The sequence below is a fragment of the Mustela lutreola genome, chromosome 14 (assembly GCF_030435805.1).
Source record: "Mustela lutreola isolate mMusLut2 chromosome 14, mMusLut2.pri, whole genome shotgun sequence".
Classification (NCBI taxonomy): domain Eukaryota; kingdom Metazoa; phylum Chordata; class Mammalia; order Carnivora; family Mustelidae; genus Mustela; species Mustela lutreola.
In genome coordinates this window covers 72899902-72921483 of record NC_081303.1, presented here as the reverse complement: position 1 = coordinate 72921483, position 21582 = coordinate 72899902, and the positions used below count along the sequence as shown (strand labels likewise).

At 46.4% G+C, this 21582-nt stretch overlaps 1 protein-coding gene across 1 annotated transcript; it reads right to left on the bottom strand.

Annotated features, from left to right (window-relative positions):
- Positions 1-327: 327 nt before the first annotated feature.
- Positions 328-9687, bottom strand: CD5L (CD5 molecule like). Its single transcript, XM_059145131.1, has 6 exons — positions 9526-9687; positions 7315-7341; positions 4454-4804; positions 3064-3381; positions 2048-2368; positions 328-954 (listed from the first exon to the last, which is right to left on the bottom strand). Exons 1-6 carry the CDS (start codon positions 9551-9553, stop codon positions 947-949), a joined length of 1053 nt encoding a protein of 350 aa, XP_059001114.1. The 5' UTR covers positions 9554-9687; the 3' UTR covers positions 328-946.
- Positions 9688-21582: the final 11895 nt, after the last annotated feature.

Below are 21582 nucleotides of genomic sequence, written 5' to 3'. Positions count from 1 at the left end.
CCGCCGCAGAGACCGAGTCTGCTTCATTAGGGAGCGGAAACGTAGGCCTGCCCCGGGGGCTCAGCTTAGCCTGGGTCCCAGGCTGCCGCGCCGTAGCCTCGGGTCCTGAGCCGGCACCACTGCGCCTCACACGTGCAAGTGCCGGTGTCCGAGGGGTGCAGTGAAAATGGTGCCATCTGGTCGGCAGAGGCCCGACTCCCAGCCCCAGCCTCCTTCCGCCTCGGCCTCCCCTCCTTCCAGAGGCAGCCCCGTTGCCAACACTCGTTTCCCTGGATCCGTTAGAAAACACTTGTGCGATTCTCCTTGGTAAAGAGCAACCCCGCTGGCTGGCTGTGGCAGACGGTCCCCAGAGGGGCTTTATTGCCGATACTGGGAGGGGGGCGTGCCGTGGCTTCCAGGTACCATGGAAGCATCCGGAATTACAGGACACTGCCCTGCTCCCGGAAGAATGTGCTGTCACCAAGAAGCAGAAGGGCAGTGAGGTGCCAGCCGTGGTTGCGATCACCTGAAGCATGAGAAACAGGGCGAAATGCTTCTAAGCTTTCCCCCAAGTTCCATGTAGTGGTCTGCTTCCTTTCATGCTCTCTACAGATAAAGAGGACGCCCAGCGATGGCCCATACTGGTCAGGGCACAGGGCTGGGGATCCCAGGCGGGGTGAGAAGAGGCAGCACAGGCCAGAGCCAGTGTGGAGGGTCCACGGCGAGGAGAGGGGGACTGTGAGCTTGTCTTCCCGGCAGAGAGCATTCAACAGCTCCTGTCTCCAGGCGGTGATGGGAGTGCTTGGCTCTAGAGCAAGGCAGGGCACAGGGTGCAGGTGCATGCTGGGGGCAAAGCGGGAGCAGGCACAGCCTGCAGCCCGGGGCTCAGGCCAGACCAATCAGGGTCCCTGAGGAGTAGGGGACACTTGGGACTGAGGGCTTCTGGTCAACCATCAGGTAGGCCGGGCTACTGTTCTGCAAAGAGAAAAGGATGTACAGTAAGGATGGACACGTCAGAAAGGGTGATCTCATTCAAGCTCAATGAGGCTAGGAAAGAATATTGGGCCCAGAACAGGAAAGAGAAGCCCTCCCAGACCCTAATCACACACACGTCCCGCACGGAAGTGAACCAAGGTGGAGTCGGGTGCAGCCTCCCCAGGGCTCGCTCAGCCAGCGGCCACAGTGTTCCCGCATGTGAACACGTCTCGCCCTCACTTGATCAAAGAACTCTTCACGGTCAATGGCACCAGGGTCTTCCCATTTTACAGATGAAATTAATGAGGTCCTGAGTAGTTAAGTGACTGTCTAAGTTAAGAGAGCCTCAGGATGGCAGCATCAGCACTCAACCTGCAGCCTTCCAGGACTCAACCCCTCCTCTCCTGGGCACTAGCTGTTCATCCGGCCCTTGGTCAGCCTCCGCCCTCACCGGACTCCACAGCAGGGTGCTTAAACCAAGCAGCCCTGCATTCCCACCCGGCTCGCCGCTTGCCGAGCTGGGTTTCAGCCCCCAGGGACTGAGCTTGCATGGTTCAAGTTGGGGCAGGACTTCCTCCTCCTGTCCCCTGAAGAGGCCTACAGTCCCCCCACTGTCTGGAAAGACTGTCTCCTGGGCATTTCCAAAAAGCCTCTCCACCCCAGCCCCATTCCCACAGGTTCACGTAAAATCAGTGGAGAGACGTCAGATAGAATGAGGCGGGACTGTCTCCCGTGGTTTAAACTCTGGGTGAGAGGGTTGGGGTCTTTTTCAGTGTCAGGACTGGTCACTTTAGTTATGTTCTATCATTTCAAAGCAACTTTCTATGATTTTGGAAAATTGTTTATTTTCTCTAATTCTCACTTTTGTTCCTGTTTTCATATAAGGGTGTGGTTTCTAAAACCTCTCTTGCCCTCCCATCAGTAAGTCTGTGGTATGGGACTCATTATTCGTTTCATCCTTACTTCTGTTTATTGCTGAAATGCCTCACTAGTATCCCCTGAAGTACGTGGAGAGCAGGTGAGCACCGCGGCGGGGGCCGCCCTCCCTCCCCTCCCCCCATGACGTCCCCGTGAACTCTGCTCCAGGACTTACCTGCACAGACCACAGCCACGTCCTCGGCATGGTTGCAATTGTGTCGGCCCCAAAACCTGTGTGGACACTCCTCCAGGGACCTCTCCTTCCCTGAGCAAGCCACGTCGTCCAGCCAGATGCGGCCGGTCCCTGGGCCAAATCTTCTCCGGGATTTAGCAGGTGGAGAGAGGGACGGCCCACAGCCCAGCTGCCTGCATACCACCCGGTCCGCTGCTTCTCCCCAGCCGTCGTCACAGACGGTGCCCCACTGGCTCTTGTGCAGCACCTGCAGCCGCCCGGCACAGCGGCCGTCTCCTCCCACCAGCCGCAGCTCAAAGGGATCTGCAGGTACAGGAGGGAGCAACGGTGGAGGCGAGCAGGGGACAGACAGAGGACCTGCTCTAGATTCAGATCCCACCAGCCCGTGAGACCCTCCGCCCAGCTCCCCTGCCTACATCCGCTTCTCCCGGCCTGACCGAGTGTCCCAAGTCCCTTCCTTAACCAGGATTTTCCACTTCTCTGTCTAATTCCTAAAACTCTAATATTAATAATGACTTTCTGATCGCTTTTGAAAATCAAAGAGCTCAACAATGGAGGGTGTGTGCTCTGTGCCTGATACGCAGAGTTCAGTGTGCTAATAGTTCACAGTCCTCTGGGGCTTCCTGCTGCCGAAACCACGTTCCTGCACGGAGGGAGGCAGTCGTGTCAGTGTCTGTAGAGGCACCAGCAGGCGCCTGGGTGGCTCAGTCGGTCACGTGCCCGACTCTTGATTTCATCGGACTCCACGCTCGGAGAGGAGCCTCCTCGGGACTCTCTCTCCCCCTCCACCCACGGGCGCACTGTCTCTCTCTCTCTCTCAAATAAATAAATTAAAATCTTAAAAATAAATAAATAGATGAGAATTGGCGAGCAGCACAACTAAGCGAGTCTGTCCCTGTGCCTTGACGCGTGGCTAGCTCTCTGGGGATGCCGGCTGGCCGGAACCCAGTGCGGCCAGACCCGGGAATGACTCTAGCGTCCGACCTCGTGGGTTTTACCTTCACATTCCACCCACATGTCGTCATCGTGGGTGCAGTTGCTCCTCTCCCAGGCCCCGGCAGGGCACTCCTCGAGGCTGCTTTCTTTTCCTGAGCATGATGCCTTTCTCAGCCAGATGGGCCCTTGGCCCTGAGTGGCTTTGTTGCAGCATTTCCGGGTCAGCAGGGCCCGTCCACATCCCAGTTGCCGGCACACGACCTTGGTGGCGGCAAAGCTCCAGCTTGCTTTGCACACGGTGCCCCACTGCCCTTGGTGCTTCACCTCTACCCGGCCCTGGCAGCGCTGGGGGCCATCGACCAGCCGCACGTTCTCTGGGACTGTGGGAAAGGGAAGAGGAGGTGTCTGTTCAGCAAGAACATGGTCTTCCCAGAATAGAGCCCCATGGGCACATCCCTCTGCTCTTGGTGTCTAGTCCAACGTGCTAGAGCGCTTGGCATTGTCCAGCAGATGCTTGTTGAAAGGGCTGGATGAGTGAATCGACAGAATGAATGTCATTTTTCAGTTCCAAGTGAATTAATTATTTCTGTAACATTTTTAGTTTTTCAAATTATTTTCACATTTGTATTCTCATTTGTTCCTCATACGAGGCAAGTAGATGGATCGCATAGATTTTTAAAAAATAAAATGCAATAGTGACATACACAATGTGTCCGAGCCCCAAACTTCCTGGTTCATTTTTAGCATTATCACCCGGGTACCATGGATTAGTGCCTCCCGACTTTCAATCTCTCTAACAAGTAGGAATGAGATCTCAGCATCAGGCCCAAAGATCTGTTGGCTGTCTCCCTGGCAACAGTCTGCTTGGTGACAAAGAGAAGACAGGGACCAGCTCCTCGGGCAAATCACAGTCTAATGGAAGTGCAGGCAGAGAAGGGATTATTAACGCCCAGAAGGCGAAGTGTCGTGTTGGTTTCCTAAAAGCATCTCTTGCCCGCTCTTTCGTTGGTGGAATCTTTGGGAGCTGGAAAAGTGTGCATGGTTCTTGGTTTCCTGAGGAGTGAAGCCCAGGAAACATATATCATACATTGCCAGCTCTTTTCTTCCCCACACATGCCCCTGAGCTCCCGACACAGGCTACACTTTTCAACGAACACTTAGTGGGGGATGGGTCTGGATGTGCCTGTGTGTGTGTATGTATGTTTGTGTGTGTGGCCTGTGTATTTATGTGTGTTTGTGTGTGTGTGAAGGAGAGAAGCAGGCTCTCACGTAGCTGAGACTAAGCTGAATTCATTACCTCAATCAAAGAGCAGGAAAAATACCGACTCCGCAGGGCCCGCAGTTGAAAAGGGTGAGGAGCTAGTTAGCCACCTGTGAAGTGCACAGGGTGTTAAGACAGGTGAGCGTGGCCCACAGGTTGGGTGGAACAGGGTGCAGGGCTATGGTACTCACACCCACATACAGCTCCCGCGTCCTCCTTGTGGCTGCAGTCGAAAAAATCTTCCCTTTCACACTGAGACAGGCTCTCTTCCAGGCCATTGCATCGGAATTCTTGGACGAAGATTTTTTGATCTTCTTGTGTCAGTGGCCCAAATGCAGTACCACTGATCGCCTTCTTGACCGCTCCACAACCCAGCTCCCGGCACACCACAGCCGCGTCGCTCTCGTCCCAGCCGTCATCACACACCGTGCCCCACTCGTTGGCCCGCTGCACCTCCACCCGCCCTTCACAGCGGTGGTCACCTCCCACAAGCCGCACTCTGGACAAAGGCCCTCCAAAGCGATGAGAGCTTGGCTGGGCATCTGGAGGATGAGAGAGGACTCAGGCATCTCAGAACACGCCCACCCTTCCCAGAGGGTGTGGGATGCTGGGGGCTGAGAAAGGAGGGCTTGAACGGGAAGTGGAAGGAGGGGCTCTTCAGGACCCCATCCCTAAGTTCTGGTTCTGCTCCACTCCTAACTTACCCTGCTAAGAAACTCCGCTTCAAGACACCTATGTCTATATGCTCACACCGCTAAGCAGCGGGAGCCCTGGGTCAGAACACAAGTGTAGAGATGTGGTCTGTTGTGTTGTCTTGACTCTGTCTCTCCCCATGGCAGCCAGACTGAGGCAGGCTCTCTAGATATAATTTGGGCTGAACAACCTCACTCTCTTTCTCTCCCAATATCCATGATCCCCCGTTACCCATCCTTGCTGCTTCTCATGACATCTTCCCATGCCCAAGAACCCAGCTCAGACGAATGCAGAGAGCAGTGGGTGAAGGAAAGGTCAGAGCCTTGACTAGTCAGATTCTTAGTCTAGAGGGTTCTAGGGCTTAGGGTAGAAGACGACCTCCCCAGAGCCTCCAGATAAGTTCTGAGGAATCCAGGACATGATTCGGCTTCCCAACCATAACTCTGAGGGTGGAAAGGCTAATGGAAATTTTTTTCCTTCTTCCACCAAGAGACGGACATAGAGTGGAGATGGCTGTGGGAGAGCAGAAAAGAGCCCAGCAGGCAACACACTTTTATATTGTTGGCGTATATATACTATATTCCAGGTATTGGTTCATGAACTCAGAGCAGTGCTGACCTCCAGCACATTATGTTTAAGAGGTCTGGGAGCAAACCCACGAGGACTCCAGTAGCCCCTGGATGACAGCATGTTACAGAGAAACTGAATGGTCCATGTCTCCATGCAGTGGAGTAGTTGACATAGACAGGTCTGGGGTACATGTTGGGGCCACATCCGACTGCTGGTCTGTGGCCTACCTTATTTCAAGCAGTGTCACCTATGACCACGTAGGACATGTGGGTGACTCAGGAACATGCACAAATGGAACATGAATTTGGAGGACCAGATCTTCCACCATCTATCCTGCCTCAGCTCTGCACAAACACCCTAGAACTTGGAATCCACCCCAGAAGAAGCTTCTGAGTGAGAAGGCCCTGAGCTGGTTGATTTTAGAGTGCATTGGAAGTTGACATTTGGGTTGTTCATCTGTTTTTGTGTCTCCTTTTCTTCCATGTGTTTTCTGAGGGAAGCAATGAGTAGAATGGAGACTAGAAATAGATTTTAAAATTTAACTACAGAAAACCAAGAAAAGTTTTCATTTTTGCACACTTACATTTATAAGGTACAAATATAACTCAAGAAGAATCATTCAGAAATAGCATTTGGGTCATTGCAAGATTTGAGTTTAGACAGGCATTATTGTGTACCCCAGGAAACTCTAGCTATCATGATGATGCACATGTTATCTGGTTTTGAATTGTAAAATTCTGGTTTTAAATGAGTCTTATTTTCCAGGGAAAGTAGGATTAGAAGACCCCCTTAGAAAGAAGAAGCACATAAGAAAGAAACAGCCCAAGTGTCAAAGAAACCCAGCTGAGAAGAGATTTGAAAGCCAGAGAGAAGGGCAGAGGGGTCATTGGGACAGCTGCCTCCCGGGCAGTGTCTTCAGCCTACTTTGTTGGCTGACAGCTCGAAAGCAGGGCTGGGGTTGGAGAAGCAGTGACCTGGGCCGTGGGAAAGCTGTAGAGCTGTGGTCCCTGTACCGACAGCTAGGACAGCCCTGGACGCCACGGGAAAAAGACCATGAAATCTGATTGATGCACTGAGAACCCAAGACAGCAATTTTGAAATAATTGAATTACATTCTGCTGGTGTGGGGTCCCCCATGTCCACTGCAGAGTCTATGGCTGTCCCTCTCTGGTAAAGTCTCTACCATCAAGAGAGAAAGACCAATGGAATAATGTATAAGAAGCTGATGGTCCAGGACCAACCACCTTGAGTCTGGAGATCACAGTCTTCCTCTTGACAGACCCATTCTCTGTGCAGCTTATGCATGGTCCAAGGACCCCTTACTCAGGTGGCCAGTGGAGACTGAAATCTAGCCTGCCTGCTGCTGGCCAAACCACATGCTGCACACAAGTAGATGCATTTCTAGTTCAAAGGAGCCATGCAGGTTGGCATAGGGACCTGGAAATGGTAGAGCCAAGCAGGGCAAAAGGAAGTTCCTCTCCCAGATACACCAGCGAGAGAGAGGTACCTTCTGAGCCCCCAAACAAAACCATCTATTACTTGGAGGTGGCCAAGAGTTTTAGGCCACAGAGTCCAAGTGGGAGGGAATCCCCTGCAGGAAACACCACCCAAATCCCTTCCAGGTTCTGGAGGTGGAAACCCATCCACAGAGAGGATGGATTGAGATACCAGAGAGGAAATCTACTGAGGTTCTATTGAACTAGAGCCTCTACCCACGTCCTGAGTAAGCATCAAGATTTCCATCTCAAGAACTTGGAGGCCTCCCTCTCAGGAACCCAAAAAGTCTTACCTAAGAGACCAGGTCCGGTGCAAATGGCTGAGGAGAGAAGAAGCAAACGAGTGAGATCATATCGTCAATCCCAAGGCTTTGTTCAAATAACACAACCCTCTAGAAAGTCTTTGGTAGACTTTGTGGGGCAGCTAGAGTGCTGGGTACAGAGCTTCCAAAGTCAGTCCTAGAGAAATCTCCTGCAATGACCAGCCCCAGAGGACACAGGGACACTGACTGGGAACCACAGAGACCAATTCTACCACAGCCCAACCTATTTTCTGTACATGTGATGTAGCTCTGCCCCAGGCACGGATAGATTCACTTTCTATTCTAGTCAATTATGTTAACTGATTACTGCCTGGAGTGGACAGTGTGCAGCCTCTGGGCTCCCCAGCAAGTCATGCTGGAGGCCACTGAGAAGGCTCTCATGAAGAAGACAGCGACACCATGGGGGCAGCGGAAAGCAGGAAAACCGAAGGATTTGTCTGTGTCACTGGCACTGTGCTCAGGCCGCTGCCAGCGCACTTTTCCTGGAAGGGGCCGGATCACAAACAATTTGGGCTTTGTGGCTACCTGGTCTATTACTACCCTATGGCCCTGTCACCGCAACATGAGAGCACAACAACGTGTGTATATGTGTGTGAATGAGCATGGCCACGTTACAATAAACCTTAGTTTATACACACTGAAATTTCAATTTCCCTTTCACAAAATAGTATTCTTCTTTTGATTTTCCCCATTATTTAAAAACGTGAAAACCATTGTTAGCTTGTGGGTTCAACAGGTCAGAAAACAGCTCTAAATTTGGTTCCAAACTCAGCACATCGTAAGGACATCATAATTTCTCCCTATAGGACCCCTGGGTGATCAGGCTCCTCTATGCATTAGGCTCCCATCTCATGCCACCCAGAGTCCTGTGCTCTGTGCCCATCAGTGGTCCCCAAGGTCCTAGGCATTCTGAACTGCAGAACAGTCATGCTCTTCGCTCCCCAGCACCTTATGAAATATTTCTGAAGGAGCTAATATCTTTGGTCTAGAGCCTTTAAGGCAGATACAAAAATTTCAGTTTCTTATTCTGGAATATTTTCTTCATTTCCCAATAATTTCTAAGTAACTCTAAGCCCTTAATCTTCAGGACGTGACTTCTCTCAGACTCAGTATGACCTTGTCTGTAACTGTCTAAAACTCAAGATTATATTGCACCCCACACATCTAGTAAGGAGCACAAAGCCTGCGTATACACAATGGAAACCACATGTGCCATGCCTGGTATGCGGGTCTGAAAGTGATAGAGCCCAAGAGGAAGTTGAACATTCTGGAGTAGGGTGATGATGGGTAGCCAGACCAGAGAGGCTTCGTGAAGGAGATGGGGCTGAAGGAAAGTGGGGAGAGGTGATAGGATGCTCCTGAGAGGGTAGAGCTGGCTGTCAGGTGATACAGGGAATGTACTGGTGTTTGGGAACTTGGCAGCACCCTACCGAGAGCACCTAAATGCCAGTGTGAGCCTTGGTGATGCATGGGATCATCAAGACAATAAAATGGATGTGACTGATTAGGGAAGAGACCGTGTAGGATTGTAAGATGCCCCAAGTTCATTATCTCATGAAAAGTCTCCTAACAGACCTCCAAAGAACATACTATTATCTTCACTTCACAGACGAAGGTAGGATACCAGAGAGAGAGGGCAATTTAACAATTCAGACAGCTAAGAAATTTAAGAACAAGGATTGAAACCCGGGTCCTTTGACTCCGAAATCCCCATTTACAGTACCTTAATCTGGGTGATAAGAAACTGGGGGGACACTAGAGCAACGTTATATGGAACACCTTTGAGGGGAAGCTGGACAGTATAACCTGTGAAAGTGTCTGTCGGGCAGTGCTCTTCCTCTTCTTGTCTACCCGCTGTTACCCATGGTTCAGTTGTCTTCTTATAAAGAAAAGATTAATGGAAATTTTTGTAAAAAGGGAAATGGGATGAACTATTATAAATTTGTTGGTGCAAATAAAGGGAAACAGAAAAAGCTTTGGTGATCAAAGTAGATTATAAATTAGGTATGGATTAAGTGGCTTGAGTTTGGAATTTAACTAGACACAGAGAAGGCAGGAAAGCAGGTGAAGCCTCTCCTGGAAAGGTAGCAGGATCTGCACCTACTGGGCAGGAAGAGCACACTCCTGATCAGAGCTCCAGGAAGACTCTGAGTCTCAGCCAGCAGGGACAGAGGTACTCACCGAGGATCAAGGAGAAGAGCAGGGCCATGAGCCGGGCTGCTGGAGATGCTGAGCTGAAGTCTGAGGCTGGAAGGAGGTCCTGGAACAGCAATAGTCAGCTTTGGCCACCAAGTGTGCCAGCAGGACAGAGCAGAGCAGGTCCTGTCTGCAGCAGAAGCATTATCAGAAGCCTTATCAGATGACCAGATGACCGGAAGCCAATGGGCACAGGGGGCAGAGCTGGTGGAGCTGGACTTGCTGAGTTCAGCATATCCCCAGAGGAAGGGAGGTGACCAGAAATGGCAGAAAAACACAGAAAAAGAAAGGAAACTATAAAAAACCCCAAGCTGTTCTGCCTGGGTTCTGCTATATCCCAGCTCCATCCACCTCTGGACAAGAGAAAAGCCAGAGACAGTAGAAAACATCTAGCTTGCCCTTGGAGGCACCATAATCTAGAGACAAGGTGTCAATCTCTGCATCTAGGGCTGGCTTTCCCTTCAAACCAGCTTTTCTAGCACAAAGCAGAGGGCTTAGCCCATGGATCTGCTCTTCTCCTGTCCTGTCCTGGTTTATGCCCATCTTTGAAAGCTGAGTGGAAAAAGGTCCCTGTGGTAATGAAATCAAGTCATTCTTAGGACCAGTATATGATGGACAATGGTTTAGCAGTAAGACCCCCAGTTTTCCCAGCCCCCAAGCCTCTCCCACCTAGTTATTAAGCACCACTGTGTTTCAAGAGCTATTGAGCACTGGACTCTGGGAATACTCAACTATATCCACTGACAATGCTCCTGCTGCTCCCCCCAAGGTAGTTTTCCTTCCACAACTACACATTTTCACTTCTCTGTAATATTCAGGCCATTCTGCATAAAGATTGGTTCATTACAGACCTCTCTGTTTAGTCTTGTTTTTCTTCACCTACTTATTATTGTTTTCAGGAGAGAGTTCAGAGCAGCCTGAGTGCTAGGGGAATATGAGGGGTGCAGGGAACACCCCCATGAATGGAGGAGTTGGCACTCCATGGGACATGGTCCCATGGCTGTGTCAGCGTGTGGAGGCAGCTGTGAGAGAGGAAAGTACATGACACTTTGGGAACACAGTGGAGGAAATAGTTACTTCTACTTGGGGTTAATCAGGGACTTTACAGAAGTGATGACATTTGAGCGGGAAGTGAAGGGTGAGTGGCCTGGGGATTTGGAGCAGGAAAGGCTTGGCTCTGAGGATGGAGATGAATAAAATGGCGTCATCCATCTCAGAGATGAAGGCTGGTCTGGAAGGGCTGGTCTCAGCCTGCTTGGTGGTCAGGTGTCAGGGATACCAGTGTCTTCAAGTACACATACCTAGTAGTACAATTTCTGGGTCATAGGGTAGCTCTATTTTTAACATCTTGAGGAACCACTGTTTTCAAGGGTTACTGTGCTAGCTTGCATTCCCACCGACAGGGTAAGAGGGGTTCCCTTTCTCCACATCCTCACTATCATTTGTTGTTTTCTGTCTTGTTAATTTTAGCCATTCTAACAGGTGTAAGGTGGTATCTCATTGTAGTTTTGATTTGTATTTCCCTGATGGCTAATGATTTGAACACTTTTTCATGTGTCCATTAGCCATTTGTAGGTCTTCTTTGGAGAAGTGTCTGTTCATGTCTTCTGTTCATTTTTTGACGGGGGTTATTTGTTTTTTGGGTGTTGAGTTTGAGAAGTTCTTTATAGTTCTTTGATATCAGCCCTTTATCTGAAGTGTCATTTGTAAATATCTTTTCCCATTCTATGGGTTGCCTCTTTGTCTTGTTGACTATTTCCTTTGTTGTGCAGAAGATTTTTATCTTGATGAAGTCCCAAAAGTTCAGTTTCACTTTTGTTTCCCTTGCCTTTAGAGAGGCATCTTGAAAGAAGTTGCTCTGGTGGATGTTGAAGAGGTTAGTGCCTATGTTCTCCTCTGGGATTTTGATGGATTCCTTATTACATTGAGGTCTTTCATCCATTTTGAGTTTATCTTTGTGTATGGTGTAAGGGAATGGTCCAGTATCATTCTTCTATATGTGGCTGTTTAATTTTCCCAGCACCACTTATTGAAGAGACTTGTCTTTTTTCCATCGGATATTTTTTCCTGATTTGTTAAAGATTAGTTGACCAAAGAGTTGAGGGTTCATTTCTGGAGTCTTTATTCTGTTCCATTGGTCTATGTGTCTGTTTTTGTGCCAATACCATGCTGTCTTGGTGATCATAGCTTTGTAATATAACTTGAATTCAGGCAACATATTTATTCCAAGGATACAGATGTAGTGAAAAAAAAAAAGGGGGGGACACACCCCTCAATGTTCATAGCAGCAATGTCTACAATAGCCGAAGTGTGGAAGGAGCTGAGATGCCCTTCAGCAGATAAATGGATAAAGAAGATGTGGTCCATGTAGACAATGGAATATTACTGAACCATCAGAAAGGATGAATAGCCACCATTTCCATTGACATGGATGGAACTGGAGGGGATTATGTGAAGTGACATAAGTCAAGCAAAGAAAGTCAATTTTCATATAGTTTCACTCATATGTGGGACATAAGCAATAACACAGAGGACCATATGGGAAGGGAGGGAAATCTGAAGGGGGAGAAATCAGAGAGGTAGACAGACCATGAGGGACTATGGGCCCTGGGAAACAAACTGAGGGTTTCAGAGGGGAGGAGGGTGGGGGGGAGTAACAGGGCGATGGGTATTAAGGATGTCATGATGTTTTGAGGTGTTATGGTGAACACTGGGTGTTTTACCTAATTAATGAATCATTGAACACTACATCAAAAACCAATGATGTACTGTATGGTGGCTAACTTTAACTAACTAACTAAATACATAAATGAAGGTACACATAGTAAAGGGTCTATTACAAATAGGTTTTAAAGACTAATTCCTTACACCTTTACTCTCCGTATTCTGAAATGATGCAGTAACAGACTCAGAATGCAGAAGAGACTCAAAACACCAGCTTTCCTGTTGATGGGTCTTGGTTAGATTGTGACTAGGATCCCAGATCCTGTGCATTTACGTTCAGCTACAGGAGTCAGACTCACCCTACTGAGTTTGCACTTGGAGGAGAAAGGACTCCCTGTGGCCCTTGGCCCACCCAGCAGCAGGGAGATCCAGCCTCCAGGTTCAGATTTATGTCTCCCACCCCTGGGAAAACTGGATGAAAGAAAAGGAAGAAAAAATAAAGACAAAAGCTTTCTCACCAATATGATATTTTACCACCAAAGTCAGGAGTGTGAAGCGAGGAAGGGAGAGAGCATTACCCCAAAGGCATAGGGAGCCACAGCGGGATGTGACCACAGGGAGCTCGAGTTCCGACTGCAGCTTCAAGGGGAGCTTGAGGTCTGGCCCCAGGGAGGCTGGAGAAGAAACCATGTCTGGAGAAGCCGGTGAGGACTGTTGGGGTAGGGGTGAGGGCTGCCAGACCTAGTTAATGGTAGAATCCATAAGAAGACTTTGCTCTTTAGATATGAACATGAGGGTAATTAGTGGTTTCAGGTCATTCTCAGATTTCTAGAAGAGAAAAATGTGACAGAATACAGGTAAAGGACAGCAACCACAGGTGGCAAGTAGGGGACTGGATGTCACGGGCACAGTGTCTAGGGGTGTCATGGGGGATACAGTCTACTGGGGAGCCAGAGAGGCCAGATTGGACAGGGGTCTCTGAAGAGTGGTGAAAGGTGAAACTATCATGGAGAAGAAGGGGACATAGGTAAGGGCGATCAGTGTGACTGTTTTCAGCAGGGGGCTGGAAACCCACCTGTGTGAGGGGCACCATAAACCTGGCCACTATGCCCTCTCCAGCTCCAGTCACAGGGTCGGGATGAGATGTGGGCCTCACAGATCTGGATTTGGAGGCTCTTAAGGAAAGCTGGGTGGTGATCAAGCTAGGGTGCAGGCCTGGAAAGCAAACTAAGGGGCCTGTGAGACATGAGGAGGCCAGGAAATGGGCTGAGGAAAAGTGAGAAGAGAAATGAGCCACGGGAAAAGGGATGTCACTAAGGAAGGACAGAGATGGGAAAGTTTGGGAGATTTGGAGATTAAGGTTTTAGAGGAGAAGCACTTCTGGACAGTAACAAGGCCCAGGTCAGGGGACTGGGAGGAAGCACAGGTGAGGGTTTCAGGAGGGGGAGTTTGGGGGATTGAGAAAAGGCTATCAGTAAGAGGCTTGTCCAGACAGGGAGATGGGTTGGGGTGTGAGGAGTGGGGAAGCCCAAGGCTGTGTGAGAGTGGATCGTTGTCTGGAGGACGGTGATCCATGACGTACATCAGAGCACAGAAGATGCTCTCTGGGGAACTCTGTTGAGGGATGAGCTACCTGTTCCGCTGTTTTAGTGCCAAGGTGAAGCCCGTCCATAAGTAATGAGTATGCCAATTATGAGTGATCTCCATGAGAGCAGGAAACTACCTGCATTGTCCCCTCCTCATATTTCCAGAGCTTGGCAGGCAATAAATGATTGTTGACTCTGTAAATGAGTGAATGACTACTGGCAGCCAGAGAACATCACTGAGTCTTTAGAACCATGAGAAACATCATGTCTTTCCCACTATGCTCACATTGCCTTGTATGGCCTGGGGGATAAAGGTCATGGGGTCTCCAGGAGGAAAAACTGACAGGAAATAAGTAATTTGCCCATGTGGGGTTTGCATAATCAAAGGAAAATCTGAAACTCTAACTGGATACCAAGTCTACAGGAGTCTACCACCATAATGATGGCTACGTTATTTCTCCAGGAGACTCATTGCAGTCACTCTTTGGGAGACAAGGCTTTAATGTGCACCTATCTTACATAGGTCTGGCATTGGGACAGGTGTCACAGAGCCCACAGACAGAGTCACTGCGGTGTACTTTCTGGGTGGAGAAAGCAAGAACTAGTATTCTGAGGTGGTTGCCAGAATGACTAGGTTGCTCTTGGGTTGGTTTTCCAAAAGTAATTGATCTAGGACACAGGTTTCTGGTGGGTTTGGCCACTCCTCCGTGTATAACTGTCAACACCTGTTAACTAGTGCTGCTGATCCCCTTCTGCTCTTCTCGTATGTTCCTCTGCCCCCCTCGCCCTATAGTGTCCAGGACTGAGAAGGAACTCAAAATGAGGAATACATCTGAGACTTGGGGTTGAGGGGGTGTAAGCACAGTCTTCAGTCATTTAGAGTAAAATCGTTCTGTGAGATTCCTGAAGAGATAAGAAGACCTATATGTGGAAAGTATAGGAAAAGATTTGTTTGCAATTCATCATGGAAAAAAATCTAAAGACAGAATAGGTCATCCCAGAGAACATGAGCTGTCCATAATCATAGGTATTTAGTCACATGGCCTATCAATATTAATGTTTGTTGATCATTACTAATGATTTGTTTTTTGTCCCCAAGTCTCAGGACTACAAAAACATTCTCATCAGTGTCAGGAAAAAGTTCCTAAAAACTTCTTTGAAAACAAACAACAACCTGTGAGTCTGGGGGCCAGTGTGCGTGCTGAGGGGCAGGCAGGACACTGGCGCTGTAGCCCCCCACAGGAGAACAGAGAAGCCATAGAGTCCTCTCATTCTTCAGGCACCTGAAATGAGAAATCCCAGAGAGAGGAGGACAGGGGGTGGTGGTCAGAAGACTGTGGCCCACAGAGAGGAAGCCTTGTAAACCTAGCTGCCACCCTCCTCCTCTGTATCCTGCCTGGCTGTCCATGTCCTGCAGGCAAGACAACAGCCCCAGGCTGTCCTGATGTCTCTGGTGTGCTCTGCCTAGAATGTGGGCCCATGCTCTTCTCCACTTGCCCTGAACCATCCTTACAAAGAGGCATCACAGTGCAGAGGCTCAGAACATGTGCTTGGGGGGCACGTGGACCTCAGTATGCTGTTAGCGCTTCATATCTTCCTTTGATCATGCAAACCCCACATGGACAGAATACTTATTTCCCACCAGATTTTCCTCCTGGAGACCCCATAGGGATCCCCCAGCCTGTACAAGGTAATGTGGATGTAACAGGCAAGAGACAGTACTCCTGAGTGTGCTAATGTACTTGGTCAATAACTCTGCAACCTCCGGCAAGATACTTTGGACCTTTGCAAGTAGCTTTCTTTCTTTTTTTTCTTTTTTAAAGATTTTATTATTTATTTGACAGACAGAGATCACAAGTAGGCAGAGAGGCAGGCAAGAGAGAAGGGGAAGCAGGCTCCCTGCGGAGCAGAGAGCCTGATGCGGTGCTCGATTCCAGGACTCTAGGATCATGACCTGAGCCGAAGGCAGAGGCTTTAACCCACCCAGGCGCCCCTGCAAGTAGCTTTCTTGATAAGGATTTAGACCTTCTTTTCTTTCTTTCTTTCTTTCTTTCTTTGCTAGAATGATTCATTTTCGTTTCTGCCTTTTATTGAATAAATATTTAATTTAATCTTGCTTAATCCACTTTCGAGTTCCTCTTTTAAATGGGAAATTAAAAATGACAGCAAAGCAAGTAGTTTATGGGGTTACACCTCAGAGAAACACCCATCAGGGAAGGCCAGTTTGCCTCCTCGTGCTAAGTAGCCCTCATTAGCCTCTCTGACGCAAAGCTCATTCCTTGAACATCCCTGATCCTAAACCTAGTTCCTGTGGAAGATAGACATTCCCATGTTAAAAAGCCCTTATTCTGGTAATGTAAGAATAAATATTGCAACACAGGGCCAGGGGAAGAAGGTAGGAGGATCAGTCTGATGGCCCAGCCTTGGACTGGGAAGTGTCCCAGGGGTTACCATCCTGTCTCACCACAGAGGACATAATCTTATTGGCGAAATGAGCAGTCTGGAACAAGTGACACGCACAGTCTGCTGTGCTTCCTACTCAATTGTGGGAATGTACTGTACTGTAAAATTCCAATTCTTCCTCACCCAGAAGGTGACAATCTTCATTAATTTGTGTGACCAAGAGGAACTATTTCTGTTCTGTCCAGCCCAGGTGTCTCTTCTCCAGAGTCTCTGGATCCTCTTCTGAGTGTCCACACCATCCAATTCCATGGGATCTGGGTGGGGTGTCTGTTTCCCTTATTTTCTTGTTCTTTATTATTTTCTGGAGCACATCACCCATTCCCCAAAACAGTGGGAATGGAATGTGGAGATGATGACAATAATCTGAGGGTAGGGCTGAGGGCACACAGAAGGAGAAAGCAGACCAGGAGGAACAGACTGTGGACATTCTCTGTCACTGCTCTCTCAATGCCCTTGAAGCTGGTAACAAACTTTTAATCAAAATTCTTATTAAGTTAACTAGAAACATTCAGTGATTATGTCTTGTGTATAGGCATGTTTGAGACTCTAAAAGGAGGAGGGCAGGAGTCAGTGACGGGTTCAAGACAATTATTTCCATAAAGACATAAATGCCGTATTAAAAGACAGTATACCTTGAATGCTACTGTGTAAGAGTAATATTTCTAGAATAACATTTTAAATTCATAGCTCTAGCATATTCTTGTAACTATTAGAGTATTTGTCCTTTCTCTTTGGTTAAGTAATTAATTAATATTTTGACTAAGAATTCTTTATAATCATTAATAATCACTAAAATAATATAAATTATAATTCATAACTGATTAATTAATATTTTAAACAGTTAATGTAATACTAACTGTTGATATCTAAAAATATCAGTAATTGTGGATAATAAGGAAGTTGGCTAAAAACTCTCATTGTATAAATGGAGAAAACTCTACATAGATGTATATTAATGCAGGTACAGAGTGATACATAGGTACACACACACACACATATCTTATACCTGTAAAGGTAGAACCAAGAATCACCTCATGTGAGACTGAGAAGAAACACAATAGGAAGAATTAAAATGTTTAACTGGAACTTACTTGATTTTATTTTTTGTTGTATGAGAGTACTGTAAATTCTCTAACTTCTTTCATAGCTCCCCTACAAAATCATTAGTAGTGCCTCTTTTGCTCATAAATCTGATTTTTCATAGGGTCACATTATAGGCAGAGGCCCTAAGGCTTGGATACATGAATGCTAGACCATCTGTTCAGGACATGTTCAAAGACTGAAACCAGTGGACTGGAGTTTGTAATCAACTGTGAAGGTGCTGCAGGCCAGCTTGACTTAAATCCTTTTTGAGCATCACCAAGATGGCAACATAGGAGGCTCCTGAATTTCCCTCCTCCCATGGACACAGCAAGTATACAACTCTATGTGGATGGATTCCTTCTGAGAGAAATTCAGAAACAAGTCAGTGGCTCCTACACATTATGCAATTCAGAAAATACCCACACTAATATGGATAGAAGAAGCTGAGACACACTCACCACAAACCCCTCCCGTGGCACAGCACCCACATTCAAGGGGGAACCTCCAACTTCCAGCTTCTCCCTGAGGAGGAAAGGGTTTGGACTACACATCTAGCACTTCAAATGTTATGGCTTCTACCCAAGGGGTGTGCATCCAAATCAATGAGCTCTGAGAGCCAACAGGGCCATAATTCACAAGACCCACAGGACCATAGTAAACAAAGAATCAGTTGCTAATTTGGTACACTAGCACTTTCTGCAGCTGTCTCCTCCCACCACCAGTTCTGTGCAGGAGCCTCCTGCCTCCCCAGAAAACAAAATCCAGGACCAGACAGCTTCAGAGGTGGACTCTACTAGACATTTAAGGAAGAGTTAATACCTATTCTTCTCAAACTATTTCAAAAAATAGAAGAAGGAAAGCTTTCAAATATATTCAATGAAGCCAGCATTACTCTGATACCAAAACCAGACAAAGACACTACCAAGAAAAGAAAAGTACAGGTAAATATTCCTGATGAACATAGATGCAAAAGTCCTTAAAGAAAAAAATAAGCAAAACAAATTCAACAATACATTAAAAGGATCATTCACCACCATCAAGCGGAATTTATTCCAGGAACACAAGGATGGTTCAATATCAGCAAACCCAGCAAGAGGATACACTACATTAATAAAATGAAGGATAAAAACCATATGATCATCTCAATAGATATAGAAAAGCATTTGATAAAATTCAGCATCTGCTCACAAAGCTATCAACATCATAAAAACTATCAACAAAGTGGGCTTAAAAGGAATATACCTCAACACAATAAAGGCCATTTATGATAAACCCTTAGCTTACATCATCCTTAATGGTAAAAAAATGAAAAATTTTCCTCTAAAATCAGGAACAAAACAAGGATGTCCACGCTCACCACTTTTATTCAACATAGTTCTGGAAATCCCACAGTCTTATAGAGCAATTAGGCAAGAAAAAGAAAATAAAAGTCATCCAAATTGGAAAGGAAGAAGTAAAACTGTCACACTATTTGGAGATGTTATAATTCCATATATAGAGAAACTTAAATACGCCAGCAAAGGGGCACCTGGGTAGCTCAGTGTTTTAAGCCTCTGCCTTCAGCTCAGGTCATGGTCTCAGGGTCCTGGGATTGAGCCCCGCATCAGGCTCTCCGCTCGGTGGGGAGCCTGCTCCCCCCTCTCTCTTTGCCTGCCTCTCTGCCTACTTGTGACCCCTCTCTCTCTGTAAAATAAATAAATAATCTTTTAAAAAAATATGCCAGCAAAAAAACAAAAACAAACAACAACAAAAGCATATAACAACAAAACTATAACTGAATACAGTAAAGTTGCAAGATATAAAATTAATATACAGAAATCTGCTGTTTCCATACACTAATAACAAAGTAGAAAATTTAAGAAAACATTTAAGAAAAAGTTTTTCTTAAATTTAAGAAAATTTCTTAAATTTAAGAAAAACTTTTTCTTAAATGTTTTCTTAAATTTAAGAAATTTTAAGAAAATTTAAGAAAATATTTCCATTTACAACTGCACCAAAAACAAAACAACAAAACACCCTGGGAATAAATTTTACTAAGAAGGTGAAAGACTTAGACTCTGAACATGATAAGACACTGAAGAAAGAAACTGAAGAAGATATGAACAAATGAAAAGACATTCTGTGCTCGCAGAATGGAAGAACAAACAAAGCAATCTGTAGATTTAATGCAATCCTTATCAAATACCAATAGTATTTTTCACAGAACAGCAATGAAGAATCCTAAAATTTGTATGGAACCACAAAAGAGCCTAAATAGCCAAAGCAATCTTGAAAAAGAAAAGCAAAACCGGAGGTATCACAATTCCAGATTTCAAGTTATATTACAAAGCTGTAGTAATCAAAACAGTATTGTACTGGCACAAAAATAAACACGTAGATCAATGGAACAGAGCAGAGCCCAAGAATAAGCACATGCATGTATAGTCAGTTAATTTTCATCAAAGGTGCCAAGAATACACAACAGGGAAAAAACAGTCTCTTAAATGGTGTTGGGAAAACTGGACAGCCAAAGGCAAAAGCATGAAGCAGGATGCCTATCCTACACTCTACAAAAGAGTAAACTCAAAGTGGATGAAAGATTCGAATGCAAGACCTGAAGTCACAGAACTCCTAGAAGAAAACATACTGGGTAAGCTCCTTGATATTGATGGCTTCTCACCTCTGATCTGTGTCAGAAGTAAATATTCTCCAGCTAACTCTACTTTCACACAGGTTTGGATTTCCCTGACCTCGCCGCCCACCCCTCTCCCTCATCTAGATAACTTCTTATCGACAGCCTCTTCTTAATCCCTTTCACTCCCAGCTTTGGAAACTCCCACCTACAACTGTGTTCTCACTGAATTCCCTAGAGCAGATATTGAGTATCATGTCATGACATTACTGAATTCCAGTAGATTAGATCTCTGCTTTCTCTCAATACCCATTCTGGCAATGTGGCACTTGCAAAACATATAGAAATTCAGAAGACTTGAACAGTAACACAAACCTTATTGACCATCTCTGGAGTTGGTGACCAGAGTGGATAAGATGTGATGGATATTGCAACATAGAGCACACAGTAAAACTTGCCTTGAAATTCCACCTTAGAGATCACTCTTGAAAGTTTATCGTAGCATCTTCTTACCCCAAACTCGTTCAGTTGTTTCACTGATCTTCAGTTTTCTGATTTCACTGAAGACTTCCTGTCCCAATTTCTTAATTCTCTTTGTCCCTCCTCTTACCTTCCAGAGCTCTCTTCCGTATCTTACCTTTGGGTGCTTCCAAATCCCCTTTCTTCATTAGAAAAAAGTTAGGAGCTCCGACTTCAGTTCCAGAAGCTGGTGTGTAAGATATGCTGATTACAGGAATGCATGGGTGGCTCATTTGGCTAAGCATCCAACACTTGATCTCAGCTCAGGTTTTGATCTCACGGTCATGAGTTCAAACCCTGTGTTGGACTTTACCCTGGGCACAGAGCCAACATTTTTTTTTCCTTTAAAAAATTTTTTAAAAAAATTTTTATTAACATATAATGTATTATTAGCCTCAGGAGTACGGTCTCTGAATCACCAGGTTTACACACTTCATAGCACTCACCATAGCACATACCTTCCCCAGTGTCCATAACCCCACCACAATCTCCCTACCATCCTCCTCCTGGCCACCCTCAGTTTGTTTTGTGAGATTAAGAGCCTCTTATGGTTTGTTGGAGCCAACATTTAAAAAAGGAAAAAGATCTTTGGGGCGCCTGGGTGGCTCAGTGGGTTAAGCCTCTGCCTTTAGCTCAGGTCATGATCTCAGGATCCTGGATCGAGCCCCGCATCCGGCTCTCTGCTCAGCAGGGAGCCTGTTCCCCACCCCTACCCCCGGCCTGCCTCTCTGCCTACTTGTGATCTCTGTCTCTCTCAAATAAATAAATAAATAATCTTTAAAAAAATAAAAAATAAAAAAGGAAAAATATCTTTAAAAATAAAAGATATGCTAGGGGGGTGGGGTTATGGACTTTGGGGAGGGTATGTGCTATGGTGAGTGCTGTGAAGTGTGTAAACCTGGAGATTCACAGACCTGTACCCCTGGGGATAAAAATATATTATATGTTTATAAAAATAAAAAATTAAAAAAATAAAATAAAAGCTATGCTGATAACAATCAATGCTATACAAATATCTATGCCTGCTGTCCTCTTGCTACCTAACACTATGAAGAGGTTTTGGAATACAAATAATTAAAGCCTACCTACTGGCAATGACACATGATGGGGACCTGA

Bases quoted from the DNA above. Each gene is read 5' to 3' on its own strand.
- CD5L (XM_059145131.1), bottom strand. From the start codon at position 9,553: ATGGCCCTGCTCTTCTCCTTGATCCTCG. The intron at 7,342-9,525 runs GTGAGTACCTCT...TTCTCTCCTCAG, and splicing joins GCTCTTCTCCTTGATCCTCG to CCATTTGCACCGGACCTGGT. The intron at 3,382-4,453 runs GTGAGTACCATA...CCTTTCCCACAG, and splicing joins CGCGGGAGCTGTATGTGGGT to TCCCAGAGAACGTGCGGCTG.